Here is a 27,747-nt window from a genome sequence, read left to right as displayed (position 1 = left end):
CCACATGCAACAAATCTCTCTTTATGCACTGAAAATTCTCTCCGTCAGCACTTCTTTCTGTTGATTACCCCATTTGGGATTTTTTTTTATTTCCTCCCCCCCCCCCAACATTTCTTTAATTTAGGTACTCATTGGGTATGCCGGCTGCAATGTATACCTTTATCTTAAGAGGTGTCTGCTTATCTCTGCGTTGCAGGTTGCCTTGCTGAATTAGTAACTAGCCTGTTTACCTAGCCAGGGACTGCTATGTGGCACTTTCAGAAATGTCACAGGAGGCATCGAGGGGATATACTGCGGATTGGGCTTAGTCTCCTGATGAAAGGCAGATGGGCCAGAAGCGGCGAATGGAGAGTCGCATAATGATAAACATATAGATTGCCAAACGCCTAGACTCCTATGCCTGACACATGTTTCAGAGATTATACTCTAATGCACTGCCGAGATAATAGGTTTGCAGGGGAAAAAAAAGTCATTACAATTTCTATTCACATTGTCACCAGGTTCTTACTTGGAAATTCTTTACCAACACTGTAAATACCAAATGAGCTTTGTGTTTTTATCCAGAGAATAGATACCTGCCTCCCAGACAGAAGACATTGATTTTGCTATACAATGGAAACAATTGCATTTTTTAGGCATAAAGAAGCACTTTACAGCTTAAAGACACAATTAGCAAAATAAATCTATACAGAAACCTTTTGTCTTCTGTCTGTTACTTGCAGAGACTTCTGACGCTGTTTTCCTCCTGTTGCCTCGCTGGCTGCTGCTTGAAGCTGAAATAAAATGAGTAATAAAAGAGTTTATCAGCAGCAAGAAAATAATATATATTAATTATATCTGGCACGGAGAAGGCTTAACCCCGCTCTTGCCAATTCAATAAATAAAACGCTCCCTTTTATTCTGTGCAGAGATGCGGCGGTCGGCAAATGGCACGGAGTGCTGTGGAAACGCAGCAGGCTGACGTATTGGTGGCATTATCTGGCGGTGTCGTTTCAGTCCACACAGCAAAAAAAAAAAAGTGTTTGTTTTTTTTTGCAAGGGAATAATAATAAAAAAAAAGAAGTGGAGGGATAATAGTGGCGACTTTGTGTGGTGAGGCAAAGTGATATTTTGAGCACAGCAGCAAAATCAGGCGCTCGACCAAGCAAAGCAAATTGCTAACAGCGCTCAAAAGGATAACAGTAAATGAAGAATATATACACAGGTTTGTATACAACTCCACACAGCGTGTTGTGACCATAATGAGCTGTAAGTGTAAAAATACTCAGCATGGGACAGTATAATAATAAGCGCTAACATTTACATTTATGGCAAAACCGGGAAGGGTCAAGCTTATAAGCGGACACTAGAGATCTCTGCAGGTAGGTTACCAGGTCAGGGATGTAAAATTGTATGTAGATATGAACTACACGTTTGTTACACTGCTCAGTAATCATGCAGGATGCCTAGTTCCTCTGATCTAAAGACAATGAAGCCTTTATGTGTGGTTTATAACAGAAACATAGAATTTGACGGCAGATAAGAACCATTTGGTCCATCTAGTCTCCCTAATATATGTGACACTTGATTAACAAAAATCTCAAGGGGTTTATTCACGGAGCAATGTAACGAGTGGAAAAAAGGTCAGTAGAGAAGTGGCCCATGGCAACCAATCAGCTTTGAAAGAAACCTTTATCACATTCTATAAAAAGTTAGGGAGATGCTGATTGGTTGCCATGGGCAACTTCTCCACTGGTCTGTTTTGCCAGTGTTTTCACTGCTTCATGAATAAACCCCTCAGTATAGTGGGCATGGGGATTTCTGTACAGGATTATGCCAGTTCTGTGCCTCGCTGATGAACCCGCTAGTAATGTAGCCAGGATTACCTAATCTCCCAGAATGTCTAGGAGACTCTTGTGTTTCAGGGAGCTTCCCCGGACTCTCTCTCAAGAGACAGCTGACTATCCTCCTGGTTCTTCCCACTTCCTCTGAGATTTGGGATGTTTGAGGGCTCAACGCGTTTCACTGTGAAACGCGTGGTACCAGCCCCTCCTGCAAATCGAGGTATTGTTCAGCAGGGAGAGGGGTAGTGATGCTGCGTTTCATAGCACCACACCTGTCTCCAACTTCCCATCTGGGCCTCACAGTCCAGCATTTCCCAGACTGCCAGGTAAAAATCCAACACGTATGGATATAGCTGCATCCATACTTTGCCTGGATACATAAAGGGAGGTTTTCCCAACATTTAATGTATATCTTATTTCTCTTTCATATCCAATTTCTTCCTGTTTAAATAATATATGTGAATGTCATGGTCAAAGAAAACACTCTCTTGCTCTGTAATACAATAATATTTGCGCTACTGTACCTTTTTATGTATTGTGCCAGCAAGCGCAGATCACTATAAAATCTGGGTTCTTACCATGCCACTCTGGATGTGCACATAAAATATGCACTAACAACAGAGTACAAATCTAGAGCTTATAATATTCTCACAGCAATATATAGCTGACCACCATGTAGCCAATCAGAGTTTAGAACATTTACAGGGCTAGACTAACCAGTAGCCAATAACAGCATAGAACATTCACAGAGCCTCACCAAGTTATAGCCAATCACAGCTTAGAACTTCAAAACGGCTAGACTAGTCAGTAGCCAATCAGAGCTTAGAAGTTCAAAACAGCTAGACTAGTCAGAGCTTAGAATATTTACAGGGCCTGACCCACCTGTAATCAGAACAGAAGAACATTCACAGGGCTTGGCTAACCTGTAGCCAATCAGAGTTTAGAACACGCACAGTGCTAAACTAACCGGCAACCAATCAAAGATGAAACAGTTGACAGGGCTAGAAGCAAATGGAAGGTTATTAAACAGACTTATACTGTATTAAAAGAATAAAAACAAATACATAGAAATACTAAACACATGCTTCTAAATTACAGTTTACTTGAACAAACGCAACCCAAATCTTGTTTACAACTATTACAGCACACTTGCCTCCCTGGTGCTACCTGGTCTCCCGGGCCGCCCCCACCCCGCAGCTCAGTTTTCTAATGAAGTTGGCGGACCCAGTGGCTGATGACGCGATTTGCACTTAATCACAGCATCGTAGCCACGTCCCCCAGTACAATGCTAGCAGTCTTGCATTGTATGGTGGGGGCTTGGCTACGGATGAAATGAACATGCAGCCATACTCCACCCACAGCCTCTAGCACCACATCAGGCCCACTCACCTCCCCCATGATAAGCCACGCCTCCCCTGCATCACCCAATGCTGTGCCAACCTGGCTGTCCCCTCCTGGAGAGGCAGCCGTAAAGTCAGAAAGACAGTGCCTCCAGTGCACATTATGCCACAGTGCCTCCAGTTGACATTGTGCCACAGTGCCTCCAGTTCACATTATGCCACAGTGCCTCCAGTTCACATTGTGCCACAGTGCCTCCAGTTCACATTATGACACAGTGCCTAAAGTTCACATTATGCCACAGTGCCTCCAGTTCACATTGTGCCACAGTGCCTCCAGTTCACATTGTGCCACAGTGCCTCCAGTTCACATTGTGCCACAGTGCCTCCAGTTCACATTGTGTCACAGTGCCTCCAGTTCACATTATGCCACAGTGCCTCCAGTTCACACTGTGCCACAGTGCCTCTAGTGCACACTGTGCCACAGTGCCTGCAGTTCCCATTATGCCACAGTGCCTCCAGTTGACATTGTGCCACAGTGCCTCCAGTTCACATTATGCCACAGTGCCTAAAGTTCACATTATGCCACAGTGCCTCCAGTTCACATTGTGCCACAGTGCCTCCAGTTCACATTATGACACAGTGCTTCCAGTTCATGTTGTGCCACAGTGCCTCCAGTTCACATTGTGCCACAGTGCCTGCAGTTCACATTATGACAGTGCTTCCAGTTCACTTTGTGCCACAGTGCCTCCAGTTCACATTGTGCCACAGTGCCTCCAGTTCACATTATGCCACAGTGCCTCTAGTGCACACTGTGCCACAGTGCCTGCAGTTCACATTATGCCACAGTGCTTCCAGTTCACGTTATGCCACAGTGCCTCCAGTTCACATTATGCCACAGTGCCTATAGTTCACATTGTGTCACAGTGCCTCCAGTTCACATTATGCCACAGTGCCTCCAGTTCACACTGTGCCACAGTGCCTCTAGTGCACACTGTGCCACAGTGCCTCCAGTTCACATTATGCCACAGTGCCTCTAGTGCACACTGTGCCACAGTGCCTGCAGTTCACATTATGCCACAGTGCCTGCAGTTCACATTATGCCACAATGCCTATAGTTCACATATCACAGTGCCTCCAGTTCACATTGTGCCACAGTGCCACCAGTTCACATTGTGCCACAGTGCCTCCAGTTCACATTGTGTCACAGTGCCTCCAGTTCACATTATGCCACAGTGCCTCCAGTTCACACTGTGCCACAGTGCCTCTAGTGCACACTGTGCCACAGTGCCTGCAGTTCACATTATGCCACAGTGCCTCTAGTGCACACTGTGCCACAGTGCCTCTAGTGCACACTGTGCCACAGTGCCTGCAGTTCACATTATGCCACAGTGCCTCTAGTGCACACTGTGCCACAGTGCCTGCAGTTCACATTATGCCACAGTGCCTGCAGTTCACATTATGCCACAGTGCCTATAGTTCACATTATATCACAGTGCCTCCAGTTCACATTGTGCCACAGTGCCACCAGTTCACATTGTGCCTCAGTGCCTACGGTTCACATTGTGCCACATTGTCACCGATGCTGCCCAAAACCTCCTTGTGTCTCCTTGCCTCTCATTTAGCTCCTGCCAGCTGCCTATCACCTATCACATCATCATCTACTGCAGCCTGCACATTCACAGGTCAGTCCGATGCTGGTGATGAAGCTATGTGTGTCGGCCGTCGTGTTGGCGAGGGCCACCGGGAGACCACCCTGGTTGCTGTGTTGTGAGGCAGGCACTGATAGGTGGACCTCCTTAAGTGGTGATCCCACAATGTCTGCCATGGTCCAGAGCTACTCTTTTCACTGCCTGGATGGAAAAAAGTCACACCCCTATGGCCCAGACCTCTTTCTGAGACTGGATTATTGCATACAGGCTTCACGTGGTCTATAAACCATATGCTGCCGGAATGCACTAATAGGGGGCATCACTGCATTGCAAGAGACATTGGAGGAAGCGCCAGACTGTGCGGAATGAGGATTTATGATAAGTAATATTCTTTTGGAATTTCCAGTTTCAGTGCAATTAGCCATTCATTTGCAATAAAAAGCATGGCACAGCCGTCATACCCCAAGTATCTTAAGATATATGGTAACTCCCAAAATGTGACCTTTTAAAGCCTTATTTACATCTAGAATAAGTCAAGAATTTAGGAGACCTTTGTGTCTTTATTACATGTGCCCCAACTCCACACTGGCCTGTGCATGCGGGAGGTAATTATACACATAGGAACAGCATCAAATGCATCTAGGCAGTGCCTCACCCAGGTCTGCTCCACCTGTGTGCTGCACAAATAAAACAGTTCTCTGCTAAGGTGGGCGCAGATTTGAATGGATGTGGATCATTAGATCTACAAACAATAGGTCTACAGTCATAGGTCGACCCCACAAGGTTGACATGGAAAAGGTCGACAGGGTGGAAAGATCGACATGAGACAGGTAGACAGTAGAAAAGGCCAACAGTCAAAAGTTCAATATGTGAAAAGGTCGACATGTCAAAAGTATTTTTACGTTTTTTTGGTGTTGTCTTCGCCGTCACAGCACAGGGTACCCCAATTGGTGTACCACATCCACTCGCATGGCTTCAGGCAAGGTGTCTCGCTCCACTACGGACACGTTCTGCACAGGTTACTATTCCCAATTGTTTTCCACGTGGATGGTAAAGTATGAAAACTAAGGTTGAAAAAATTAAAAAAACTCACATCGTTGTACCTGTCAACCATTTGCACGTCGACATAATGACCATGTCGACCAGTTGGTGTTGACCTATTGTCTAACTAGACACTGTGGGGTATATTTACTAAAAGTAAATTTTGGTCAATTTTTTTGTCGGAATTTTTTTTTTTTTTTTAAATCGGGTGAGTCAATGTGGAATATAGACCCTGAAATACAAAATCGACCAAACATCGACAAAAACCAACCCAGATCCATTTTTAGTAAATATGCCCCTAAATCCCACATTTACTAACAAATGATTTTTGACATATTTTTTTTTCAAAGGATGTCAAAAATCATCTGTTAGTAAATGAGTGATTTAGACCCTGAAACACAAAATCGATCAAAAAATTGACCCAACATCGACAAAAATAAAATAAAAATCGACCAAACATCAACCTAAATCGACTTTTTGTGAATATACCCCTGTAGATCTATAGACCGGATACCAATTTGAATATACATATCCTCCACTACTTTACCGTAGAACATGCTACTAAATTTGTGGCAACCAGGGAGCTGGGTGATGATGATGCAGCCTAGGGCCAATCTTATCATTATGTCCCCAGGCCGCACATTGCCCTGTGCATTACAGTAGTTCTGGGAGTTTGGCCTCTTCTCTCTGATGCCTAAAATTCATGAATCCCCTGGAAATTCCTGGAGGTCAGCCTTAAGGGCCCCATACACTAGAGCGATAATGCCCGATTTCATCCGATTTCGGGCATTCGACCCGATATATCGGATGAAATCGGGCATTTTGGATTTGTTTCCGATCCGATGTGCGTTCCCGTGAGCATCGGATTCTCCAGATTGAATGTGGAGGATCGCCTGCGACATGTGGTCACATAAGTGTATGGGGCCCTTAAGAATAGCTCATCGTAGAGCTCTAAATTCCTGCACTTTTTTTTTTTTTTAAAGTCCCTATTTTTGTGAAGACTTTGAGATGTTTTATGACAAGCGAGCCTTGTAATGGAAGCTAAGTTACTGCGCTCCAGGTTCTGACAGGTCTCGCTCAGTTTGTGAATTTAATATGGACTCTTTCCCCTTGATAACCACAAAAGCCGCTGCTTTCCTCTCGCAATTGGAGTCACATATCCAGATTCCCACAATGTGACTTTCAAGCATGGCAGCTCAACGTAGGCTGTGTGCCCCGTTATGCTCCGTATAGTTTTGGTCCTGTTTTATGCATCCACTTACTCAACATGTCAGAGATGGAAGGATGGAACAATTACCTCCCTTCTGCATTGATTTTCTGCGTCCCGTGTTTCCTAAAATTACACTTCCCCCCCATGCATGTCCCTGAATGCTGCTCTCTGCATCTGGGTTTTGAATTTCGCCCCAGCCTGTCAATAAGTACAGCGAGGTTTCAGGCGTCTGTTTCCCGGGTGCAGGTTCCCAGCCTTAGAATGCAGATCTCACACTTTTCCCGCAGCCCTCTCCTCGGCTTTTATCTTAAAGACGTTTCCGTCCAGCAGGAAAAATTTCAATAAGAAAACTATTTACATGTATCCACATAGCCAGCCTGTATCTCAAGACAAACACATGCTAATGCGAATCCTTATCAAAATTAAATAGTTATCTCTCTCCCGGCCTGCGCATAATCCCGGGCCGCGCCGGTACATTGGGTCTGCAGCTCGTTTAACCTTAAGCCTTTAAAGGGAATTATTTTAAAGGAATTATTTTGAACGCTATCCACGGAGGATCTGCAGAGGCAGGTGTGAGAGAGCTAGCTCACGTACAATGTGGGGATTTGAACGGATTGCAATTGCAAACAAGAAGAAAGAAATGTCGGACTTAACTTGGATTCCTTGAGTGGATTTGGGAAATGGTAAAAAAGGGAATTTAAGGTAAAGGGCAGAACATCATACACAGCGATACTCTGTGTGACTCCTGCAAGCTCACTGACATGTTTAGCTGTAGAGGGAAGCGCAATAAAGTAGAGATGTGCGGCGGGCACTTTTTCGTGTTTTGGTTTTGGATCTGGATTGGTTTTGCCAAAACCACCCTTTCGGGTTTTGGATCTGGATGATTTTTGACCAAAAAACACAAAAACAGCTAAAATCACAGAATTTTGGGGGGTTAATTTTGATCCTACGGTATTATTAACCTCAATAACATTAATTTCCACTCATTTCCAGTCTATTCTGAACACCTCACACCTCACAATATTGTTTTTAGGCCAAAAGGTTGCACCGAAGTCGCTGTATGACTAAGCTAAGCGACACAAATGTGCGGCACAAACACCCGGCCCATCTAGGAGTGGCACTGCAGTGACAGACAGGAAGGCAGATTTAAAAACTAGGCCCCAAACAGCACATGATGCAAAGAAGAAAAAGAGGTGCAAGATGGAATTGTCTTGGCCCCTCCCACGCACCCTTATATGGTTTAGAGTGATCATATTATCCCTTTTACCTGGGACACTCATGGATTACACAGGTTCTGTGGCTGATTAAAAGTTATTTAAAACCAGCTGAAATGTAGGCTTGAAGTCAGTCAGCCATAGAAACTGTGTAATCCAGGAGTGTCCCAGGTAAAAGGGATAATATGGTCACTCTATTTAAACAGGACAAGCACAGTTTAATAAACCCATCATTTCAGTGACAGGTGGTCCCACTGGAAAAAGCTCGCCAAGTTCTCCGAATCATAGCTAGCTACAAACATACCTCCTCCATATTTGATGACTTTTCACATTATGAGAAGAGGCAAGAGGAAGAGGACAGTGTCAAGAAGGTGATTACAAATCAGAGAGGCACACACAATCAGGAACAACACACCTCCACTCCTATATTGGTGTGGAACAGAAAGGACTTCAATCAAGCAAATATTTAACTATTAATTACTGGACAAACTGAAAAACTAGTGGCCAAAGCCTCCAAAATTGTACCCCCTTTTCCGTTTTCAGGAATTAAGATAATATCGGATTTAATGCTGGGATGCAAATAAACTGGTGTATACCACAGGATCAAGATTGGATATTTTTCCCTCAATGGAGTCTAGAGACTTATTTTGTGAAAATCTCATGGGTTTCATTTTTTTCCATTTTTTATTGCATTTTTATTTACATATTTTGTGGCAGATGCCTTATTTTTGTTTTTCACAGCTCCCAGTTACACACATGTGAGCACAGCATACCTGTGTGTCCCAGTTACACGCACGTGAGCATACCTGTGTGTCTTGTTTATTTTATTCATATTAAGTACTAAGCACGACTGTGCAGTCAATTTTTTTGTTATTGAGCCCCTGCCCTAGTGGAGCTTACCAGGGGCGGATCCAGAAGAAAATTATAGGGTGGGTGGGGGGGGGGGGCACCATGGAAGGGGCAAGTACATTTGCGTGTGGCTTCGGTGCATGTGAGGTGGCGCTTCTTATACAATGCCCACAGTTGTAGCGCTCATTATGCAATGTCCACTGTACTGGTAGTGCCCCTTAAATAGACCCCATAGTAGTGGTGCCCCTTATGCAATGCCCGTATTGCCCCCAGTAGTAATGTTGCCTGTAGTAATGCCCCCAGTCAGTTGGCGCCCTAGTAGCTATGCCCCCAGTGGTAATGCCCCTGCAGTTATGACCCCAGTAGTTTACCCCCCCCCCCCTTTAGTTTAGCCTCCCAGTGGTAATGCCCCCAGTAGTTTGCCTGCTTGTAGTTTAGCCACCAGTAGTAATGCCCCCCTATAGTTTGCCCCATTGTAGTTTAGCCCCTGTAGTTATGCCCCCCTTGTAGTTTAGCCCCCAGTAGTAATGCCCCCAGTAGTTTGGCCCCTGTAGTTATCCCCCAGTAGTTTGGCCCCTGTAGTTATGCCCCCAGTAGTTTGGCCCCCCTGTAGTTTAGCCCCCAAGTGGTAATGTCCCTGTAGTTAAGCCGCCAGTAGTAATGCCCCTGTAGTTACGCCGCCAGTAGTAATGCCCTCCTGTAGTATGCCCCCAGTAGTTAGCCCCTTTGTAGTTGTCCCTCAGTAATAATGTCCCCCAGTAGTTTGCCCCCAGTAGATGCCCCCCAGTAATAATGTCCCCCAGTAGTTTGCCCCAGTAGATGCCCCCCAGTAATAATGTCCTCCAGTAGTTTGCCCCCAGTAGTAATGCCCCCTGGAGGTTGCCCCCAATAGATGACCCCCCAGTAGTAATGCCCCCAGTAGATGCCCCCCAGTAATAATGCCCCCAGTAGATGGCCCCCAGTAAAAATGTCCCCCTGTAGCTGCCCCCAGTAGTATTGCCCCAATAGATGACCCCCCAATAGTAATGCCCCCAGTAGATGCCCCCCAGTAATAATGCCCCCAGTAGTAATGCCCCCCCAGTAGTAATGCCCCTTTTTGATGCACCCCAGTAGTAATGCCCCCAGTAGATGCTCCCCCAGTAATAATGCCCCCAGTAGTAATGCCCCCCCTACCCAGTAGTAATGTCCCTTGTTGATGCCCCCAGTAGTAATGCCCCTTGTTGATGCCCCCCAGTAGTAATGCCCCCAGTAGATGCTCCCCCAGTAGTAATGCCCCCAGTAGTAATGCCCCCCCCAGTAGTAATGCCCCTTGTTGATGCCCCCAGTAGTAATGTCCCCCCCCCGTAGCTTGACCCCAGTAGATGCCCCCGCTGCACTGAGGAAGAGAAAACACAACATGGTAACACAATCTCAGCGGGCCCCCGTCAGCTCCCTGTGCGGCGCCGGGGGGACGACGGCGACGGAGGGACGGGGGACGGATGGAGGGACTGGGGACGGAGGCCACAAACGACAGGGGGGGCACGGGCCCGAGTGCCCCCCCTGGATCCGCCACTGGAGCTTGCCACTCTACAGTCCAAACTCATTTCATACTATAAGTAAGACTATGGGAGGAAGCAATGCCCACAGCATGAATCAGCCCAGCAAGCCAGACATCTTCCAGGCTGTAAGCCACCATGAGCCTCCATACTGGGCCTTATTCACTAACTGTTTGTGCCTCACAGGAGCTCCTGGCCCATCTAGTACTGCAGTGCAATGGAAAGCTGATGCAATGCAAGATCACTGAAACTCTGTTCTTCTAACACCGTGAGGTCTTGTGATAACCCTACGCAGCCCTTAGGAAAAGAAGATCCCTGTAAAACAAATGCGCATCTTCTAAATAAATAATCCCAAAATGTGGAACATCAATAATAAATCAAAATTAAGGTTGACTAACTGGAGCCATTCGAGTGAGTCCCTAACATAAAATAATGGAGAAGAACCTCTCTCTAATGCTCCGGCAGAAAACATCATGTTTACCTCTCCAGCAGTTGCGCTGGATTATGATTCAGTCTCTTGTGAGTCAAACTGACTTTGGCCACAAATGTGGTCTCTCCCCACTTTATTTAAAAACACTATCCATTTCCATTTCCTCCTTTGCGGATAGTTTTCACAAATCTGTTTGTGATGTTGAATCTTGTTTCATATCTGCTTTAGGCTTTCATTTAAACCTTGGATCAAGTACAGTAGCACCAATGGACTTATACAGCATAGGCAGCACCCCTGGACTTATACAGCATGGACAGCACCCCTGGAATGATGTGGCAGACAAAGAAAAGACATGCAAGATGGAATTGTCCTTGGGCCCTCCCACCCACCTTTATGTTGTATAAACAGGACATGCACACTTTAACAAACCAATAATTTCAGCGACAGGGTCTGCCACACGACTGCGGCTGAAATGACTGGTTTGTTTGGGCACCCACCAAAAAAGAGGCAGTTAATCTCTCCTTGCACAAACTGGCTATACAGTGGCAAGATGTTGTCCTTATCCTCAGATTCCCCCACCCCCTTCAGTGTTTACATCCTCACAGAGAAATACTATTCAAACAAACAAAACCACATCATTTGGGTGTCAGTGGACTATTTACGCTATTACCCAAAGTTTCTGATCTTGACAATGACTTATGATGAATGCGCTGCAGGTGACGTGTAAGGGAGGATGTTCCAAGGTGGTTAACGTCCTTACCCCTACTTATTATGGATTTACAAAGGCAACAGATGGCTTGACACCTATTGTCCGGATTTGTGGAGAAATAATTCCACACCGAAGAGGTGGCTTTTTGGTATTTTGCCCAGGCATGACAATGGGCTTTTTCATACGATGGCCAACAACTGTCTCCACTGGTGCCTAATTCAAACAAACCACATCACCATAAGAATCCTCATCATCAACTTCCTCTGCAGCGCCAGCTACACCCATATCCTCCTCATCCTGGTGTACTTCTACAGTGACATCCTCAATCTCAATATCAGTAACTGGACTGGCGGTGCTCCTCCCAGCACTTGCAGGGGGCGTGCAAATGGTGGTAGGAGCCTCCTCTTCCCATACAGTGTTGTAAAGGTCAGGCCTAGACATCGCAAACGAAGACAGTACCAGCACCCCAGTATTTTCACAACACCCCTGTAATTTTACAGCTTACAAGACAGGGCCAGTGTACATTGATTTTCACGGCACCCTAGAATTATTACAGCATACAAGACAGGCCAGTGTACATTTATTCTGACTGCACCCTAGAATAAATATAGCATACAAGACAGGGCCAGTGTACATTGATTTTCACTGCACCCTAGAATTATTACAGCATACAAGACAGGCCAGTGTACATTTATTCTGACTGCACCCCTGAATTTTTACAACATACAGGGCCAGTGTAATGTTATTTGAACAGCAACACTCCTATATTATACAGCATACAGCAGTGTGCCTTTAATTTTTAAATACTGCACCCCTGCATTTTTAAACATACAGGGCCAGCAGCACCCCTATATTTTCCAGCATACAGGAGCAGTGTGCTTTTAATTTTTAACAACTGCACCCCTGAATTTTTATAGCATATAGGGCCAGTGTAATGTTATTTGAACAGCATCACCCCTATATTTTACAGCATACAGTAGTGTGCTTTTAATTTTTAACAACTGCACCCCTGACTTTTTATAGCATACAGGGCCACTGTAATGGTATTTGAACAGCAACACCCCTATATTTAACAGCACACAGGAGCGGTGTGCTTTTAATTTTTAACACCTGCACCCCTGAATTTTTATAGCATACAGGGCCAGTGTAATGTTATTTGAACAGCAACACCCCTATATTTTACAGCATACAGCAGTGTGCTTTTAATTTTTAACAACTGCACCCCTGAATTTTTACAACAGACAGGGCCAGCAGCACCCCTATATTTCCCAGCATACAGGAGAACAGTGCCCCTGCACCCTGTACAACACAGTGACAGCCAGGACAGCAACACCCATGTACAGCTGCAGCACATGAAACACCAGGACAGCCAGGACAGCACCCCTAACACAGCACAGGGACACCACAGTGACTGCAGCAGCACCCCCACAGAGCAAACACTAACTTAACCCGATGCCACCACCCACAGAGAGAGACAGAGGTCTGTCTCCCTCACTCTCCAAGTCTGGAGTGAAAATTGCGGCAACGCGCAGATTTTTATATGGGATCCAAAACCTGCGAGAATCCGACAGCGGGATGATGACGTTTTGCCTCGTTCTGGTTTCCGAGTCTGGCGGGAGGTCCCGAGCTGGACTCGGATCTGGGCTCGGGGCGTGATGTTCGGGAGGGGGGGGGGGGGGGGGGGGGGGTTTATTTCGGTTCTCAGGGAACCAAACCCGCTCATCTCTACTATACGTAAAGCAAAGGGGAGGTGATAAATAAGTCTATAAAATAACGACACATGCTAGTGTTATTGGACACACACGTAGCAAATAATAAGTTACAGTACGATGCAGGCTGTGGAAGTATTGTATGATATATGCTAAATATTAGAAGCATAGCAAGATAGATGTAACATTATTGGTACATAGCACATACTGTGTAATAGGATTAGGAATATTAGAAAATATTCAATACTGATAGTTGATGAATAAATCCAGATAAACAAAGAAAAGGCCCCCCCCCCCAAAAAAAAAAAAAAAGATGTGCATACTGTCTTAGTACAGAAATACTGTAGGTCCTGACTTGTTTTGCCATCAGTACTGGCTTTCTCAGTGGGTTCAATTACTAAGATTGACATAGTTCTTTCATAAACTGCTTTATAGCTTATTATTTTGTTGTGTCCTATACGGCTAATATTAGCAGATATACAGTATGACTAATTATAATACCCACCTGATTTTCACCTCTCTTCTGCCCCCACCCCTCACCTTTCCCTCCCCTTTTGCCCCTTTGGTTTTTCGTTTTCCTTTTTCCCATTGCTCCTAATTGTCTCTTCTTTCTTTTTTTCCTTTCTTCTCTTATCGCCCCTAAATGTCTACATTGTTCTATTTTCCACCACTGTTCTTTTTTCTTTTTTCCTTCTCCTTTGCTTTCCATAAGGTCACACAAGTCTCCATCCTCCTCTAGAAGCAAACAATATTATCCCCCTCCCCCACCTCACCCCTCTTCCTTGCCAACCACCCTACGGACAACTGGCTCCGGATTTAAAAAAGAAAACATACTCAACAGTTGTATTATGGATGCAGCAAATCCAGGGCTCGTCTTGGGACTCGGCCAAATGCCAAGGGCTTGTTAGCAAAATCCCAAAGCTAAAAGTAAAATAAGATTTTATTCACTTTGTCCTCTTTGCCATAATTTTCATATGAAAGTTATAATTCAGGCTTGGTTTGGAAAATTGATGAATCTTCGTAAAGGAATATGGTATATCACAGTCCCAGCTCGCCCCAGGCACTAACATTTGGGATAGCAGTAAATGCCCCTTGGCGTCAATGCCCCTCTGGCTACTTTGCAGGACTTCTGTCAGAACTTGAGAAAAGCATGATCATTAACTGAACGGGTGTGGATCATAGGGTTGACAGTAACTAGGTCGACAGTCATTAGGTCGACCAGTATTGTTCGACAGTGACTAGGTCAACACCTTAAATAGGTTGAAACGGTCTTTAGGTCGATTTGGAAAAGGTCAACATGGAAAAAGGACGATATAAGGTGTTTTTTTTCTGGTGTTGTTTTCTTCATAAAGTGGTTACTATTCCCAGTCGTAGTCCACGTGGATTGTAAAGTTTGAAAAAGTAAATAAAATCATTATTGTTTAAAATTGGTGGTTTAAAAAAATAAAATATAAATCAAATCCGTTGAAATCTGTATACTAAAAGACATTATTGTAGTAAAAATAAATGTATGATTTTTTTATGCTAAGGAACATTAGATACCTGTTGCAATTTATGTTAAACCTTTCTATATAATTACTATTCTGATCTTGTACTGGGTTTATTCATGGTCCAGGTTAGGGTTTGCAGAGTCTGCATCTTGGGGGTCATTCCGAGTTGTTCGCTCGTTGTTATTTTTTTCACTACGGAGCGATTAGTCGCAAACTGCGCATGCGCAATGTTTGCAGTGCGCCTGCGCCAAGTAAATTTGCTCAAAAGTTTGGTATTTTACTCACGGCGTAACAAGGTTTTTTTCATCGGTCTGCTGATCGTAGTGTGATTGACAGGAAGTGGGTGTTTCTGGGCAAAAACTGACCATTTTATGGGAGTGTGCGGAAAAACGCAGGCGTTTCAGGGAAAAACGCGGGAGTGTCTGGAGAAACGGGGGAGTGTCTGGGCGAACGCTGGGTGTGTTTGTGACGTCAAACCAGGAACGAAACTGACTGAACTGATCGCAGTGTAGGAGTAAGTCTCGAGCTACTCAGAAACTGCTAAGAAATTTCTATTCGCAATTCTGCTAATCTTTCGTTCGCAATTCTGCTAAGCTAAGATTCACTCCCAGTAGGCGGCGGCTTAGCATGTGCAATGCTGCTAAAAGCAGCTAGCGAGCGAACAACTCGGAATGAGGGACCTTGTTGCAAAATGGTGATCTTATCCAGGGTCATCTTTATGTATGGGTTAAATAAGCAGTTGCCCAAGGGCCCCAGGAGTATAAGGGCCCTAGGTTGATAGCTTAGGGTCCCCTCTTTCTAGGGGTACCAGATTTTTTGAAAATCGGCCCTGGGGAACCGGAAATTTCCGACTTCAAAGCAGTGGTTCCCAACCGAACCTGTAAATTTCTCTTCTCAGCCAGATATCTCGGGTTCTGTCTAAGTTACAGTTTCTGAGGGTGTGCACAAAAAGTTGGGACTCTCCCATTTCTGTGGACACTGGCAGCTTGTCTCTACTATGCCCAGAACCAGAGATATCAGCCTTCCAGCAGCAGGTCCCTGCTCCAGCTCCACACGCCTGGTATGCAGTTATATATTTTCGTTGGTGGATTGCTCTGGCTCCTGAACTCTGATCCCCAAGTCCCCAGAACCTCCTGAAAGGTGGGACTCTCTAGTTTTTTTATCCAAAGCTAAGAAATCTATTTCCAGGAACTGGAGATGTCTGCAGTTAAGCAAGCTGTCCTCCCACCGGAAAATGATAAATATTAAGCCCACTCCACTATCCACCCCTCCCCTGTGTATTAAACACCCCCTACCACCCTGGAAGTCATGTTCCAGGGCCCCTTCATTCAGCCCAATGCCCCCTTATACAGTTTAGTGTTCTTCCTCCAGCCCCATTTCCACCATCTGTGCAGTAAAGGAGTAATTAGCAAAAATTACTGCTCCAGGTCCTACATGCTGAGCGGGAGATAAAACACCCCCTACCACCCGCGGGACATCAAAGCTGCCGCTGATAGCTCCCCCCACCCCTACTGCTGGAGGACGGATAGGGCTCCACAGTGCATTGCTTTGCCGAGGGGCTTACACGGCTGTTAAAATGGCCCTGATCTTATCCCCTTCTTATATACTGTATTGCATGGGAATCAGTAATGTGTGGGTGAATGATCGCATCTGATTTGTTGATTTCAGTTTTTCTCCACTCCAATTAAAAATATGTGCGCACGTTTCCAAAAAACATCCATTATCTTATGCAACTCAACAAAAAAAGTATTTTTTTTCTGTAGCAGAGTTTTTCCCATTTCTAAAAAGAATTCTGAGCAGAGATTTTGCTGAATAAGTATATCGCAATAACCCAGTTTAGGTCTGTAAAAAAAAAACTGCAAAACTGCACAAAATTCTACAGCTACTGTACATACATGTGAGCCACCGTATTCCAAAGGTTTATCGATGACATTCTGTTTTACAATATTGAACATTCCACAATTTCCTGTTTAGTTCATTACTTATTTACCTGAAGGAGCACTACTGCCAAAACCAAAACATCCTGACAGCAACCGTGAGATAACTTATATTGTTCATTCCTGCCCTCACTACTCTCCAGCTCTGCTACAAAGTTACATATTTGGATAACACCTACTGGTTTACTGAATGATTTCGGTAATATACAGGTGTAGCTTGCTGCAACACTGCTTGCTGCATGGCATGGCAGGCTGCGACTAGTCCCATCCGGCAACTGCTCCGTTAATTCCTCAAACTGCAGCTTTAAATGTATCATTATAGACAGCTGAAACTGCCCTTGTGATGGGTTCTCATGCAGGCCAAAAGTTGCTGTGAAATCAATTGTCCCGGGCCGGCCATGTGTATCAATCCACCAATCGAAACAGAGTATTCCCGCACAGCAAGTCTCCAAAACTGTCAGTCTCTCCCTGCCTATCTGCATAGAGAAACTCCTCCTCCGCAAAATGGGAACCTGCCGCAGAGCCGTAACAGAACGCATAGTGAGCGCAAGTATAAACACTCATTTTATATCATGTATTTTATTCAGCCCAGTAATGTGCAACCTTGGCTATGGTTTTATGTCATGTAGAGTGATATTTATCAAACCGTGGAGAAAGATAAAGTACAGAGATATGGCGTATCAGTCAATTAGTGTTCAACTGTCATGTTACAGGCTGTGTTTAAAAAATGACAGTAACTGAATGGCTGGTACTTTATCACTCTCCATTTTAACTCTCTCCAATAATGAGCTTTAGTTTACAACTTACATGGGAGTGCTCTTTTTGTTTCATAGCCAAAGGGGTTAATTTATCCTTTAGACATGAGGCCTACAGAATAATTATCACCAAAGGTTTCATTTGAATGCCTGCCCCCGCCACGTTGCATATAAAGTAATTGCAGTTTTTTTATTTCCAGCTTCCAGAAAGCTCTGGTCGTGTCTCGCTTCGTGTTCTTTACTCCTTTTCTCTGGGAGAAGCAATCAGCCTCCTTTCTGCATTTACCTATGCGCCATCCTTATATGATTACATGTCTTTGGTTTGCACACATGAAAACTGGGAAAAGAGGCTTTAAATTGCATGCAGTTGAAGCACAGAGAAAGGGTCAGCCTGCCACACGTCTCCCCGCGCACCTTTAATTGGCTGATGAAGGGTCTGCAAGCAGGCAAATCCTCTCCTGCAGACCCCAGTAGCTAGCGGAACGAGGATAGGGGCAGTAGAGGTTAAATGTGGCTCGTGAAAGGTGACATTTGCAGCTTATAAATGGCTTACCACACACATAATAAGTTAGCACCTAAACCAGCTTAAAAAGAAAATCCAGTCCGCCCCCTGAAAATTGCTAGTTAAATAAGCACCTTAATAACTCGTATGCTGGAACTCCAAAGGCTTTCCGAGGCACAATATTGAATAAGAGATTAAGAAATTAATCATATTCTTTGTTTTACGCCGTCAAGATGGAAGAGTATAATCTTTCAGAGGATTGGTCTCTCCCGCGCTGTGTATTCAGGGAAGGAGATTTCATATTTAAAAATTTGCTTTGATGTTCTTATCGGACACGATAGGTGGTGCGCACGGTAGAACGAGCCCCCACATACATATATACCCCATCAGCGATATGTGAGCACCCCTCTCAGATTGCTTATTAATAACAGTAAGAACAGGAGAAAGGAGCAGTGAGTCTTTGGGGGTCATTTCTAAGGTAATAGTAATGCTCTAAGGTCACTCCTAAATTTATCTGCACGGTTGTAATGACACTAGTAGGGGAGATGTTTCAAGCGTTGGGGCTGGATGTAACGACGCCCTAAGTTTGGCAGCCGTGCGGGATACTGGATGAACCACTTACATGGTTTTGCCTTGTAAACAATTGCCCCCTTCAACCCCTTCAGTGGCGGGTTTTCAATTTAAAAACACACCCTGGGGGTGGGGGTGTTTTTAAATTGAAGTGGGAGCTGGGGTAAGGTGCAGGGGGGGGGCGAGTGATGGGGTGGCAGACCGTCCCCAGCACTGATTCCCGGCCGCCTTGCGTCACTCGGGAATCAGCATAAGCCATTTTACAGCTAAGCCCACCCCCCAACCAATAGGAGTCCGGGGGAGGGGCTAAACTCCATGATGGAGTATGCTGATTCCCGGGCGCCGTGCACGCTGCATGGCTGTCCCTGGGGAATTTTAGTCAGTAGTTTGGCTAACCCGGAAGATTTCCGGGCAAACCACTGAAGAGGTTAAAGATAGGTACTGTAAAGTGACATAATTTAAACTGGAGGGCAATCTAACGTGGCACAGTATGAACAAGGGGCACTGTAATGTGGCATAATATGAATTGGGGGAACTGTAACATAGCATAATATGAATGAGGGACTCTGTATGTCATCATGTGAATTGGGGGTTCTATGTGGCATAATGTGTATTGGCAGCCCTACAGTGTGGCATCATGTAATCTAGGGGACTATGATGGTTCCTAAAATAAACTAGGGCACTACTATGGGCATAATATTAAATAGGGCACTACTATGGTTCAGAAAATGAACTAGGGCACTCTTATAGAGCATAAGATGAATTACTGCTGCAGACTCAGAGAAGTTTCTCTCAGGAAGCATTGGGACAAGGGCTTCACTATATAGCTGTGGGGCCCACAAGTTTTGGTTACGGCCCTAGCCGGAGCCCCACTGCCAGGTCCTCTAGCAGATGTCAGTAAATTGGTCTGAGTACCTGATAAACTTATAGACACCACTTTGTTCAAACCAAATGAAGCTGGCTTTGTTAGACAGTCGCTGGAGACTGAACATAGGGCTCGATTCAGACCTGACACTGCTGTGCGTTTCCGCACAGTAGGCAATTATTGATAGACTGCGCATGTGTATGCACCGCAATGCGCACACGCGTCGCCAAACAACAACAGGCATCGCCGAACAGCGATAAGCCTGGTGCGAAAATTTCAATCGCACAGCCATTCGCATGCTGACTGACAGGAGGAAGCCATTTGTGGGTGGTAACTGACCGTTTTCTGGGAGTGTCAGGGAAAACGCAGGCGTGTCCAAGCATTTTCAGGGAGGGCGTGTGATGTCAGCTCCGGACCCGATCAGCCCTGTAGGAGTAAATCTGGGCACACAGTGGTAAAAACATTCGATGGTGAGTGAGGTGTGAACAGATTTGCAGCTGTCCGCTGACTGAGGGACATTTGCAGCTCGGCGTACACATGCGATCGCACACTTGCACGGGCGAATATACACTCCCCTTGGGCAGCGACTATCTGAACGTAGGACAACAAAATTAGCAGCCCAGCGATCCGGTCTGAATCGGGCCCACAGACAGATGACTGAATACATCTGGCATACTTGTCTACCTGACCCTCTCCATGAGGGAGAAAATGCTCTGTTCCTGGACTTTCCTGGTAATGTATGATTGCCATCACCTGTGGTGAGCTAGTAAATTGATAAGAAAGGTGTTTCACCACAGGTGATGGCAATCATACATTACCAGGAAAGTCCAGGAACAGAGCATTTTCTCCCTCATGGAGAGGGTCAGGTAGGCAAGTATGACATCTGGTCACCTGAACCTGGAGAATCTGCAGGAAACGTGCTGAATGCTAGACAGTGTTCCTCACAGATTCCCAAAATAGGTTGTGAGAATGGGATAAATTATTATTTATGAGGCACCAAAAAGTGTATGTAGCACTGTACAGGGTGCATAGAAAACATTTCAGTTACAGGGCGTACACAGGGTGGGATGTGTATATATATATATATATATATATATAGCATACAAATTCAGCACTCACCTAATATTAACACTTCAAACTGTAATTCATCTGAATTCAGGGAATGTTAGTTCCAAAATATTGCAATAGTTTGCTAAGCTGAGCAGCCACTTCACTGCGGCCATTCCCATTTGGTCCGCCATGATCCGGAGACCAATTTGGCTACCGCGCATGCGCGGCGGCCATTTTGGTGGCGATTTCCACCGCGATTGCAGGTCCCGGCGCTGGACTCCGGAAAGGTAAGTGTTAAAATGGGTGCAATGGGTGCGGTGTGGGCACCGCACCCATTGCACCCATTATAGAAACGCCAATGACTGGCACCGCGGATGTATGAGTACTGTGGGTTCTAGCCTACTGTATGTATGTATGTATATATATATATATAATTTATTCCATTCTTTTGCATAACACTTCATGTGAAAGCCATGGCTACATAGAGGGAAATTGACCCACTTCACCAGCCAATTAGTCCGGCAGCGCGGTAGTCTGGTTTAATTTAAGCAACAATAGGATGCTGCACTAGTTCTGTCAATTAACAGGGAAAGTGTGCACAGTTCAGGAGAGGTCGGGAGGGTGCGTGCGGCGCCTTCCTGCAAGTAGCGCATCCCAGCAACAAGTGCGACTGCAGGATGGAGCAGATCTAGCTGGGTGCGTCTGACCTATACACAGGTGTTTGTAACGCGTTGCTATGGGTAGGAGACAATTGCCATGTCTGCTCATTGGCTCAGTTATCAGTTCTGTGCTTTGAAACTTCTCGTTTTGTCTGCTGCGTTATTTCCCCATCTCACCACTCTTCTCGACTAACGGACATATATAGAAATATTTAGATTGCGAGAAGGGGCGTCTCTAGAGAGGAGGGGACCCGTGTGCAGACTCCGTGTGTGGGCCCCCTCCTTTCCCGTAGCGCCGCTGCTAGCGCTCTGAGCACTGTAGACTCTAGCACAGTGCCAGAGTCTACAGCGCATGTACAGGACTCCGAAAAATGGCCGCCGCGCCATTTTTTCGGAGTCCTACGCATGCGCTGTAGACTCTGGCACTGTGCCAGAGTCTCTAGTGGTCAGTGCACTAGCAGCGGCGCTACGGGAGAGGAGGGGCCCACACACGGTCAGCGATGGACTCCGGAAAGGTAAGTATAAGAGAAATGGGTGCGGTGTGGCCCCCCCAGGACTCAGGGGCCCGTGTGCACCACACACACTGCACCCATTATAGAAACGCCAATGATTGCGAGTATATTTAAATGACACCGTTTTGCTTTGGGCGGAGACAAACAAATCAATGTGATCGGGTTTAGGAAGTTTGGCCCAGATTTATCAAGCCTTGGAGAGTGATAAATAGCACGGTGATAATGTACGAACCAATCAGCTCACAACTGCCATTTTTCAAACACAACCTGTGGCGTGACAGTTGGGAGCTGATTGGTTGGTACTTTATCACTGTGCAATTTATCACTCTCCAAGGCTTGATAAATAGGGGCCTTTTTTGTCTTTGTATTTGACAGTTGTAGCGTTCATTAAAGGAACTGACAAAGCGAATGACCAATCCCGTATTCGCAGGAACGTAATTACTCGACACGGAATGTAGATTGCGATTTTTAAAAATTCCGATTTTTAAAAAATAAAAATAATAAAAAATTATTACAAGCATTTTTTCAACAAATTACATTTTTTTTGTTCATTCTGTTCTGAACCAGATTTTTGGAACGTGAAAGACACGCGACTGGCTTAATGTCATGAATATTTCCACAACCTTGGAGGAGTCACTCGTACAGAACCTATAAACGTGCTGATTTCTGCATGTCCTCATTCCTGGAACCACGGCCCTAATGGAATGATTCGGTTCCAGCCCGGTGTGGGAGCTTATAACATGGCACTAGGGAAAACAATCTGACAGCGTGGTATACTCGCTGCATTACACGGGCGGCTGCCTCTGCCTTCCACCAGTCTGTCCTGCAAGAGCAGAAACTGCCTAAATGTAATAAGATTATATACATTTAATTAGTGAACACTCTCTGCCTCTGGCAATCTCTCCCTTTACAGTATCCACCATAAAATCTGCTCCACCAGCTTCACCCCAGTTTCCTTACTGCAAGTACAGTGTACATACTAAATAATGAGGTGACATAAGGAAGGATGAGGAGCTCTGGTTCTCCTGCACTAGTCTCAGTATAGTTCTAAGGGATAGTTCTATAGTTCTCAGTATAGTTCTAGGGGATAGTTCTATAGTTCTATGGTTCTCAGTATAGTTCTAAGGGATAGTTCTATAGTTCTCAGTATAGTTCTACGGGATAGTTCTATAGTTCTATAGTTCTAAGTATAGTTCTAAGGGATAGTTCTATGGTTCTCAGTATAGTTCTACGGGATAGTTCTATAGTTCTATAGTTCTCAGTATAGTTCTAAGGGATAGTTCTATAGTTCTCAGTATAGTTCTAAGGGATAGTTCTATAGTTCTCAGTATAGTTTGTGGCGGGTGTTTAGCAATCAGAAAGGGGGTTAGGATTCAGGGATGGGAAGGTTAGGGTTACAGTAGGTACCGGGGAGGGAGGGTTAGGATTAGGCACTTAGCAGGGGAGGTTAGGGTTAGGCACCTAGTGGGGATGGTTAGATTTAGGCAGTGGGGAAGGGAGGGTTAGGGTTAGGCATCACGTGGGGAGGGTTAGGTTTAGGTGGCTGGGTAGGGGAGGGTTAGGGTTAGGCACCCACAAGGAAGGGTTAGGGTTAGGCACCAAGCGGGGAGGGTTAGGTTTAGGCAGCAGGGAAAGGAGGGTTAGGGTTAAGCACCAAGTGGGGAGGGTTAGGCACCACCGAGGAGGGTTAGGGTGTAAGGATGGGAAGGTTAGGGTTACAGTAGGTACCGGGGAGGGATAGTTACGGTTAGGCACTTAGCAGGGGAGGTTAGGGTTAGGCATCTAGCGAGGAGGGTTAGGCAGTGGGGAAGGGAGGGTTAGGGTTAAGCACCAAGTGGGGAGGGTTAGGGTTAGGCACCTACGGGGAGGGTTAGGTTTAGGCAGCGGGGAAGGGAGGGATAGGGTTAGGCACCAAGAGGGAGGGTTAGGGTAGGGAGAAGGTAAGGGATAGGGGGCTTAATGGGGGGCTGATGGACGGAATGACGCTGACGGTTTACTGACAGCCGGCATCCCGTCCATCGGCAAATCACACTGAACCTCTTCTATGTGGCTGGGGCAGACACCACACATGTCATGCTCTGCCCGAAGCTAAACCTTTTTTTTTTGCAAAGAGATACTTAAATAAACAGACTTGAAATAGAAGCTGCTGATGTTGAGAAGGTGTGTGCCCGGTCTCACAGATCATTCTGTGCAGGAAATGCTACGTATGTATCGATCGCGTTACAAAGATGGAACAGTTTGCCACAACATCTCTTCATTTGTGATCTTCCAAAATGGCTGTATGAGCAAAGAAAAGCCATCAATGATTATATTACACCCAGATGTGTGCATAGTGGTCCTGATCCAGGTGCGGCTGTACTTGCTGCTGCTATTACTACCTTTTGCTGTACGCAATTGCCATTATATGCCAATATGGGCAGAAGATAAGCTGAGCAGGGGGACGCCCACTGCTGCCGCATTATTTCCGTCTGACGGCGTACAATTGCTGATACATCGGTACCATCGTCGCAAATCGGGTCACGTCACAGAGTCTGAGTGCCTCAGTAGACGCGCAGACTGAGCTGCTCTCCCGGGACGCAGAAGGCTCTCTGGTAGCAGGTAAGATCGCCAATGATCACTTTATGGTCTAAGAGGGAAAATTGATGAGCGAGAACCACATATTGAATATGACGTAGCAGCTACGGCACACGGTACCTTAATGTGTTTACCGACTGCTGACAAGTGTGTAGAAATGATTGAGGAATGAGGCAATTATCTATCGCTATCTATCTATTTATCTGTCTATCTGTCTGTCTGTCTATCTATCTCTATCTATCTATCTATCTATCTATCTATCTATCTATCTATCTATCTATCTACTAAAACATACTTACCTACTCTCCCGGAGTAGGCAGATCTCACGCCTCCAGGATGTGTATCTAGTCACAAATATATGGAGCTGTGACTTGCTTAAAAATGAATGCATTAATTTAAGAATGAATAAGAAGCAAATTTCCTAATCCAACCCTGCGCCAGATTCACAAGAAAAACATTTACACACATTTTAAAAAGCATCTCGGTGCATAATATGACTTTGTTCTCTGAGCCCAAACACTCCACCCCACCACCCAAAAATTTGGAGAGATTGTTCACTGGCTGGTTGTATCTAGGAGCCCTGCAAAGTTTTACTCTTCCCTTCTTTTGTTTTCCCCCTCATACAAACTTTTTCCTTCATTGTAAATTGCTAACAAAACCGCACTGTAGATACCGTGCTCACGATTATTTATTCCACCTCACTAGATCATGAACTATTGATATCATTTTATGGATTTGAAATATATTTGCATGTAAAGTGCACAGGAACACACATGAACTTATAGGTCCTAATTCAGATCTGATTGCAGCAGCAAATTTGGGGGTAATTCAGACCTGATCGCTAGGGTGCGTTTTTTACATCCCTGCGATCAGATAGTCGCCGCCTACAGGAGGAGGGTATGGTGTGTGTGCAGGTGTGCGATCGCTTCTGTACGCATCAGTTTGTGCAGTCTCTGCGCAGCCCATGACTTACTCAGCCTCTGCGATTGTTTGCTGCTGATCGGGGCCGGAGCTGACGTCAGACACCATTCCTGAAAACGCCTGGTCCCTCCTGAGTTTTTCCGGACACTCTTGTAAAACGGTCAGTTGCCACCCACAAATGGCCTCTTCCTGTCAATCTCCTTGCGAACGTCCGTGCAATCTGTTTTATTCGCAACATCCAGTCTCTGGGCACCGATGTCCGGTGCTGTTGTGCGACGCAGCGGCATATTGCGGTGCATACGCATGTGCAGTACAGATCTGATCGCCCACTGGGTGAAAATGAAAACGCACAGCAGCAATCAGGTCTGAATTACCCCCTTTGTTAGCTAATGGGCAAAACCATGTGCACTACAGGGGAAGGGGGGGCAGATGTAACATGTGCAGAGAGAGTTAGATTTGGGTGGGGTGTGTTCAAACTGAAATCTAAATTGCAGTGTAAAAATAAAGCAGCCAGTATTTACCCTGCACAGAAACAAAATAACCCACCCAAATCTAACTCTCTCTGCACATGTTACATCTGCCCCACCTGCACTGCACATGGGGGTCATTCCGAGTTGATCGCTCGCTAGCAACTTTTTCCAGCGCTGCAATCAGGTAGTCGCCGCCTATGGGGGAGTGTATTTTAGCTTTGCGAGTGTGCGAATGCTTTTGCAGCCGACGGCACAAAAAAGTTTTTCTGAGTAGCTCTGGATTTACTCAGCCGCTGCGATCACTTCAGTCTTTTTGGTCCCGGAATTGACGTCAGACACCCGCCCTGCAAACGCTTGGACACGCCTGCGTTTTTGCAAACACTGCCGGAAAACGGTCAATTGACACCCATAAACGCCCTCTTTCTGTCAATCTTCTTGCGATCGGCTGTGCGAATGGATTCTTCGTAAAATCCATCGCCCAGCACCGATCCTCTATGTACCTGTACGACACGCCTGCACATTGCGGTGCATATGCATGCGCAGTTTTGCCGAGTTTTAACCTGATCGCAGCGCTGCAAAAAAGTTGCTAGCGAGCGATCAACTCGGAATGACCTCCATGGTTTTGCCAATTAACTAACAAATTTGCTGCTGCAATCAGATGTGAATTAGGCCCATAGTCATTACTTTGAATGAAGGTTATTTCTTATTTGTGTTTGAATTTTTTATTTTCTGTGACAATACAAGTTTATCTCTTGTTACCGGCAGAACATAACATTTACTGTATACTGCGTATGGCATTGCTTGTCATTATTTTCCCCCATTATATAGAGAGCGACAGATAATTATTTTTATATCTCTGTATTTCTGTAAATAGTAAGCCTGAGATACAGCAAGGGCTAGTCATCAGACGCACTCTCAGTTTGATAATCCAAATTCCAGCTGTTTATAGTAATGACATAGGGGGTAATTAAGACCTCATCCCTAGGGTGCGTTTTTTGCATCCCTGCGATCAGGTTGTCGCCGCCTACAGGAGAAACAGAAGTTTGTTTGTGCAGTCTCTGCACAGCCCAGGATTTACTCTTCCAGTGCGATGATCGGGTCCGGAGCTGACGTCAGAAACACCCCCTTCAAACGCCTGGTCCCTCCTGCGTTTTTTCGGACACTCCATGAAAACGGTCAGTTGCCACCCACAAACGGCCTCTTCCTGTCAGTCACCTTGCAATTTCCCTTGCGATCGATTGTCTCGCACCATCCCGTCGCTCCCCGTCGCTGCGGTCCGATGCGTCTGCACATTGCGGTGCATACGCACGTGCAGTTCAGACCTGATTGCAGGCTGTACAAAAACGCAGCCTAGCGATCAGGTCTGAAATAGGCCCATTAGCGGCTAGATTTACTAAGCAGCAGATTTGGCACACTGAAAAAATTCTCAGACCCGGAAATTTTCAATGCTTATCATAATAATTGCAATACGTGCCTGGTTGTGCTTTTCATATACTGTAATTGTCGTTTTCAATTTTGGGGTCAAAACAGCTGCATAGTAAATCTAGCTCTAGAAGTTATAATGGGATGCGTATGGCATTCCGGCAGTTGGGATGCCGGTGGTCATGTGACCGTAGCCAAAATCCCAACGCTACTCGGAATCCCTGCGCCGGAACACCGACCGCCAACATCCAGGAGAAATCGGGGTCACTGTTAGGGCCCGAGTGGAGCAGGGGGGTAGAGTTAGGTTAGCCGTAGCCGCCACCCCTGGAGTCTGAGCCCTAGTCGCCAACCCTGGCAGGTTAGGGTAAGGTACAGGGGAGGGGTATAATAAAAACCCCATCTCCTGTCGCCATTCTCAATGTCGAGATGCCGATGTCGGTCATGTGACTGCCGGCATCCCAACAGCCGGTATCCCATACTGTTCCCGCTATAGCACCTGAGATACATATTT

At 45.6% G+C, this 27,747-nt stretch overlaps 1 protein-coding gene across 1 annotated transcript in view; it reads right to left on the bottom strand.

Moving 5' to 3' along the window:
• GFRA4 (GDNF family receptor alpha 4) overlaps positions 1 to 27,747 on the bottom strand; it is a 729,620-nt gene that overhangs the window by 253,028 nt on the left and 448,845 nt on the right. Inside the window, exon 2 of the mRNA XM_063925339.1 lies at positions 696 to 773. Coding sequence (XP_063781409.1) covers positions 696 to 773 — 78 coding nt within the window. The remainder of the gene's footprint in view (positions 1 to 695; positions 774 to 27,747) is intronic.

The sequence above is a fragment of the Pseudophryne corroboree genome, chromosome 1 (genome assembly GCF_028390025.1).
Source record: "Pseudophryne corroboree isolate aPseCor3 chromosome 1, aPseCor3.hap2, whole genome shotgun sequence".
Classification (NCBI taxonomy): Eukaryota; Metazoa; Chordata; class Amphibia; order Anura; family Myobatrachidae; genus Pseudophryne; species Pseudophryne corroboree.
This window is presented reverse-complemented; position numbering and strand designations above follow the sequence as displayed.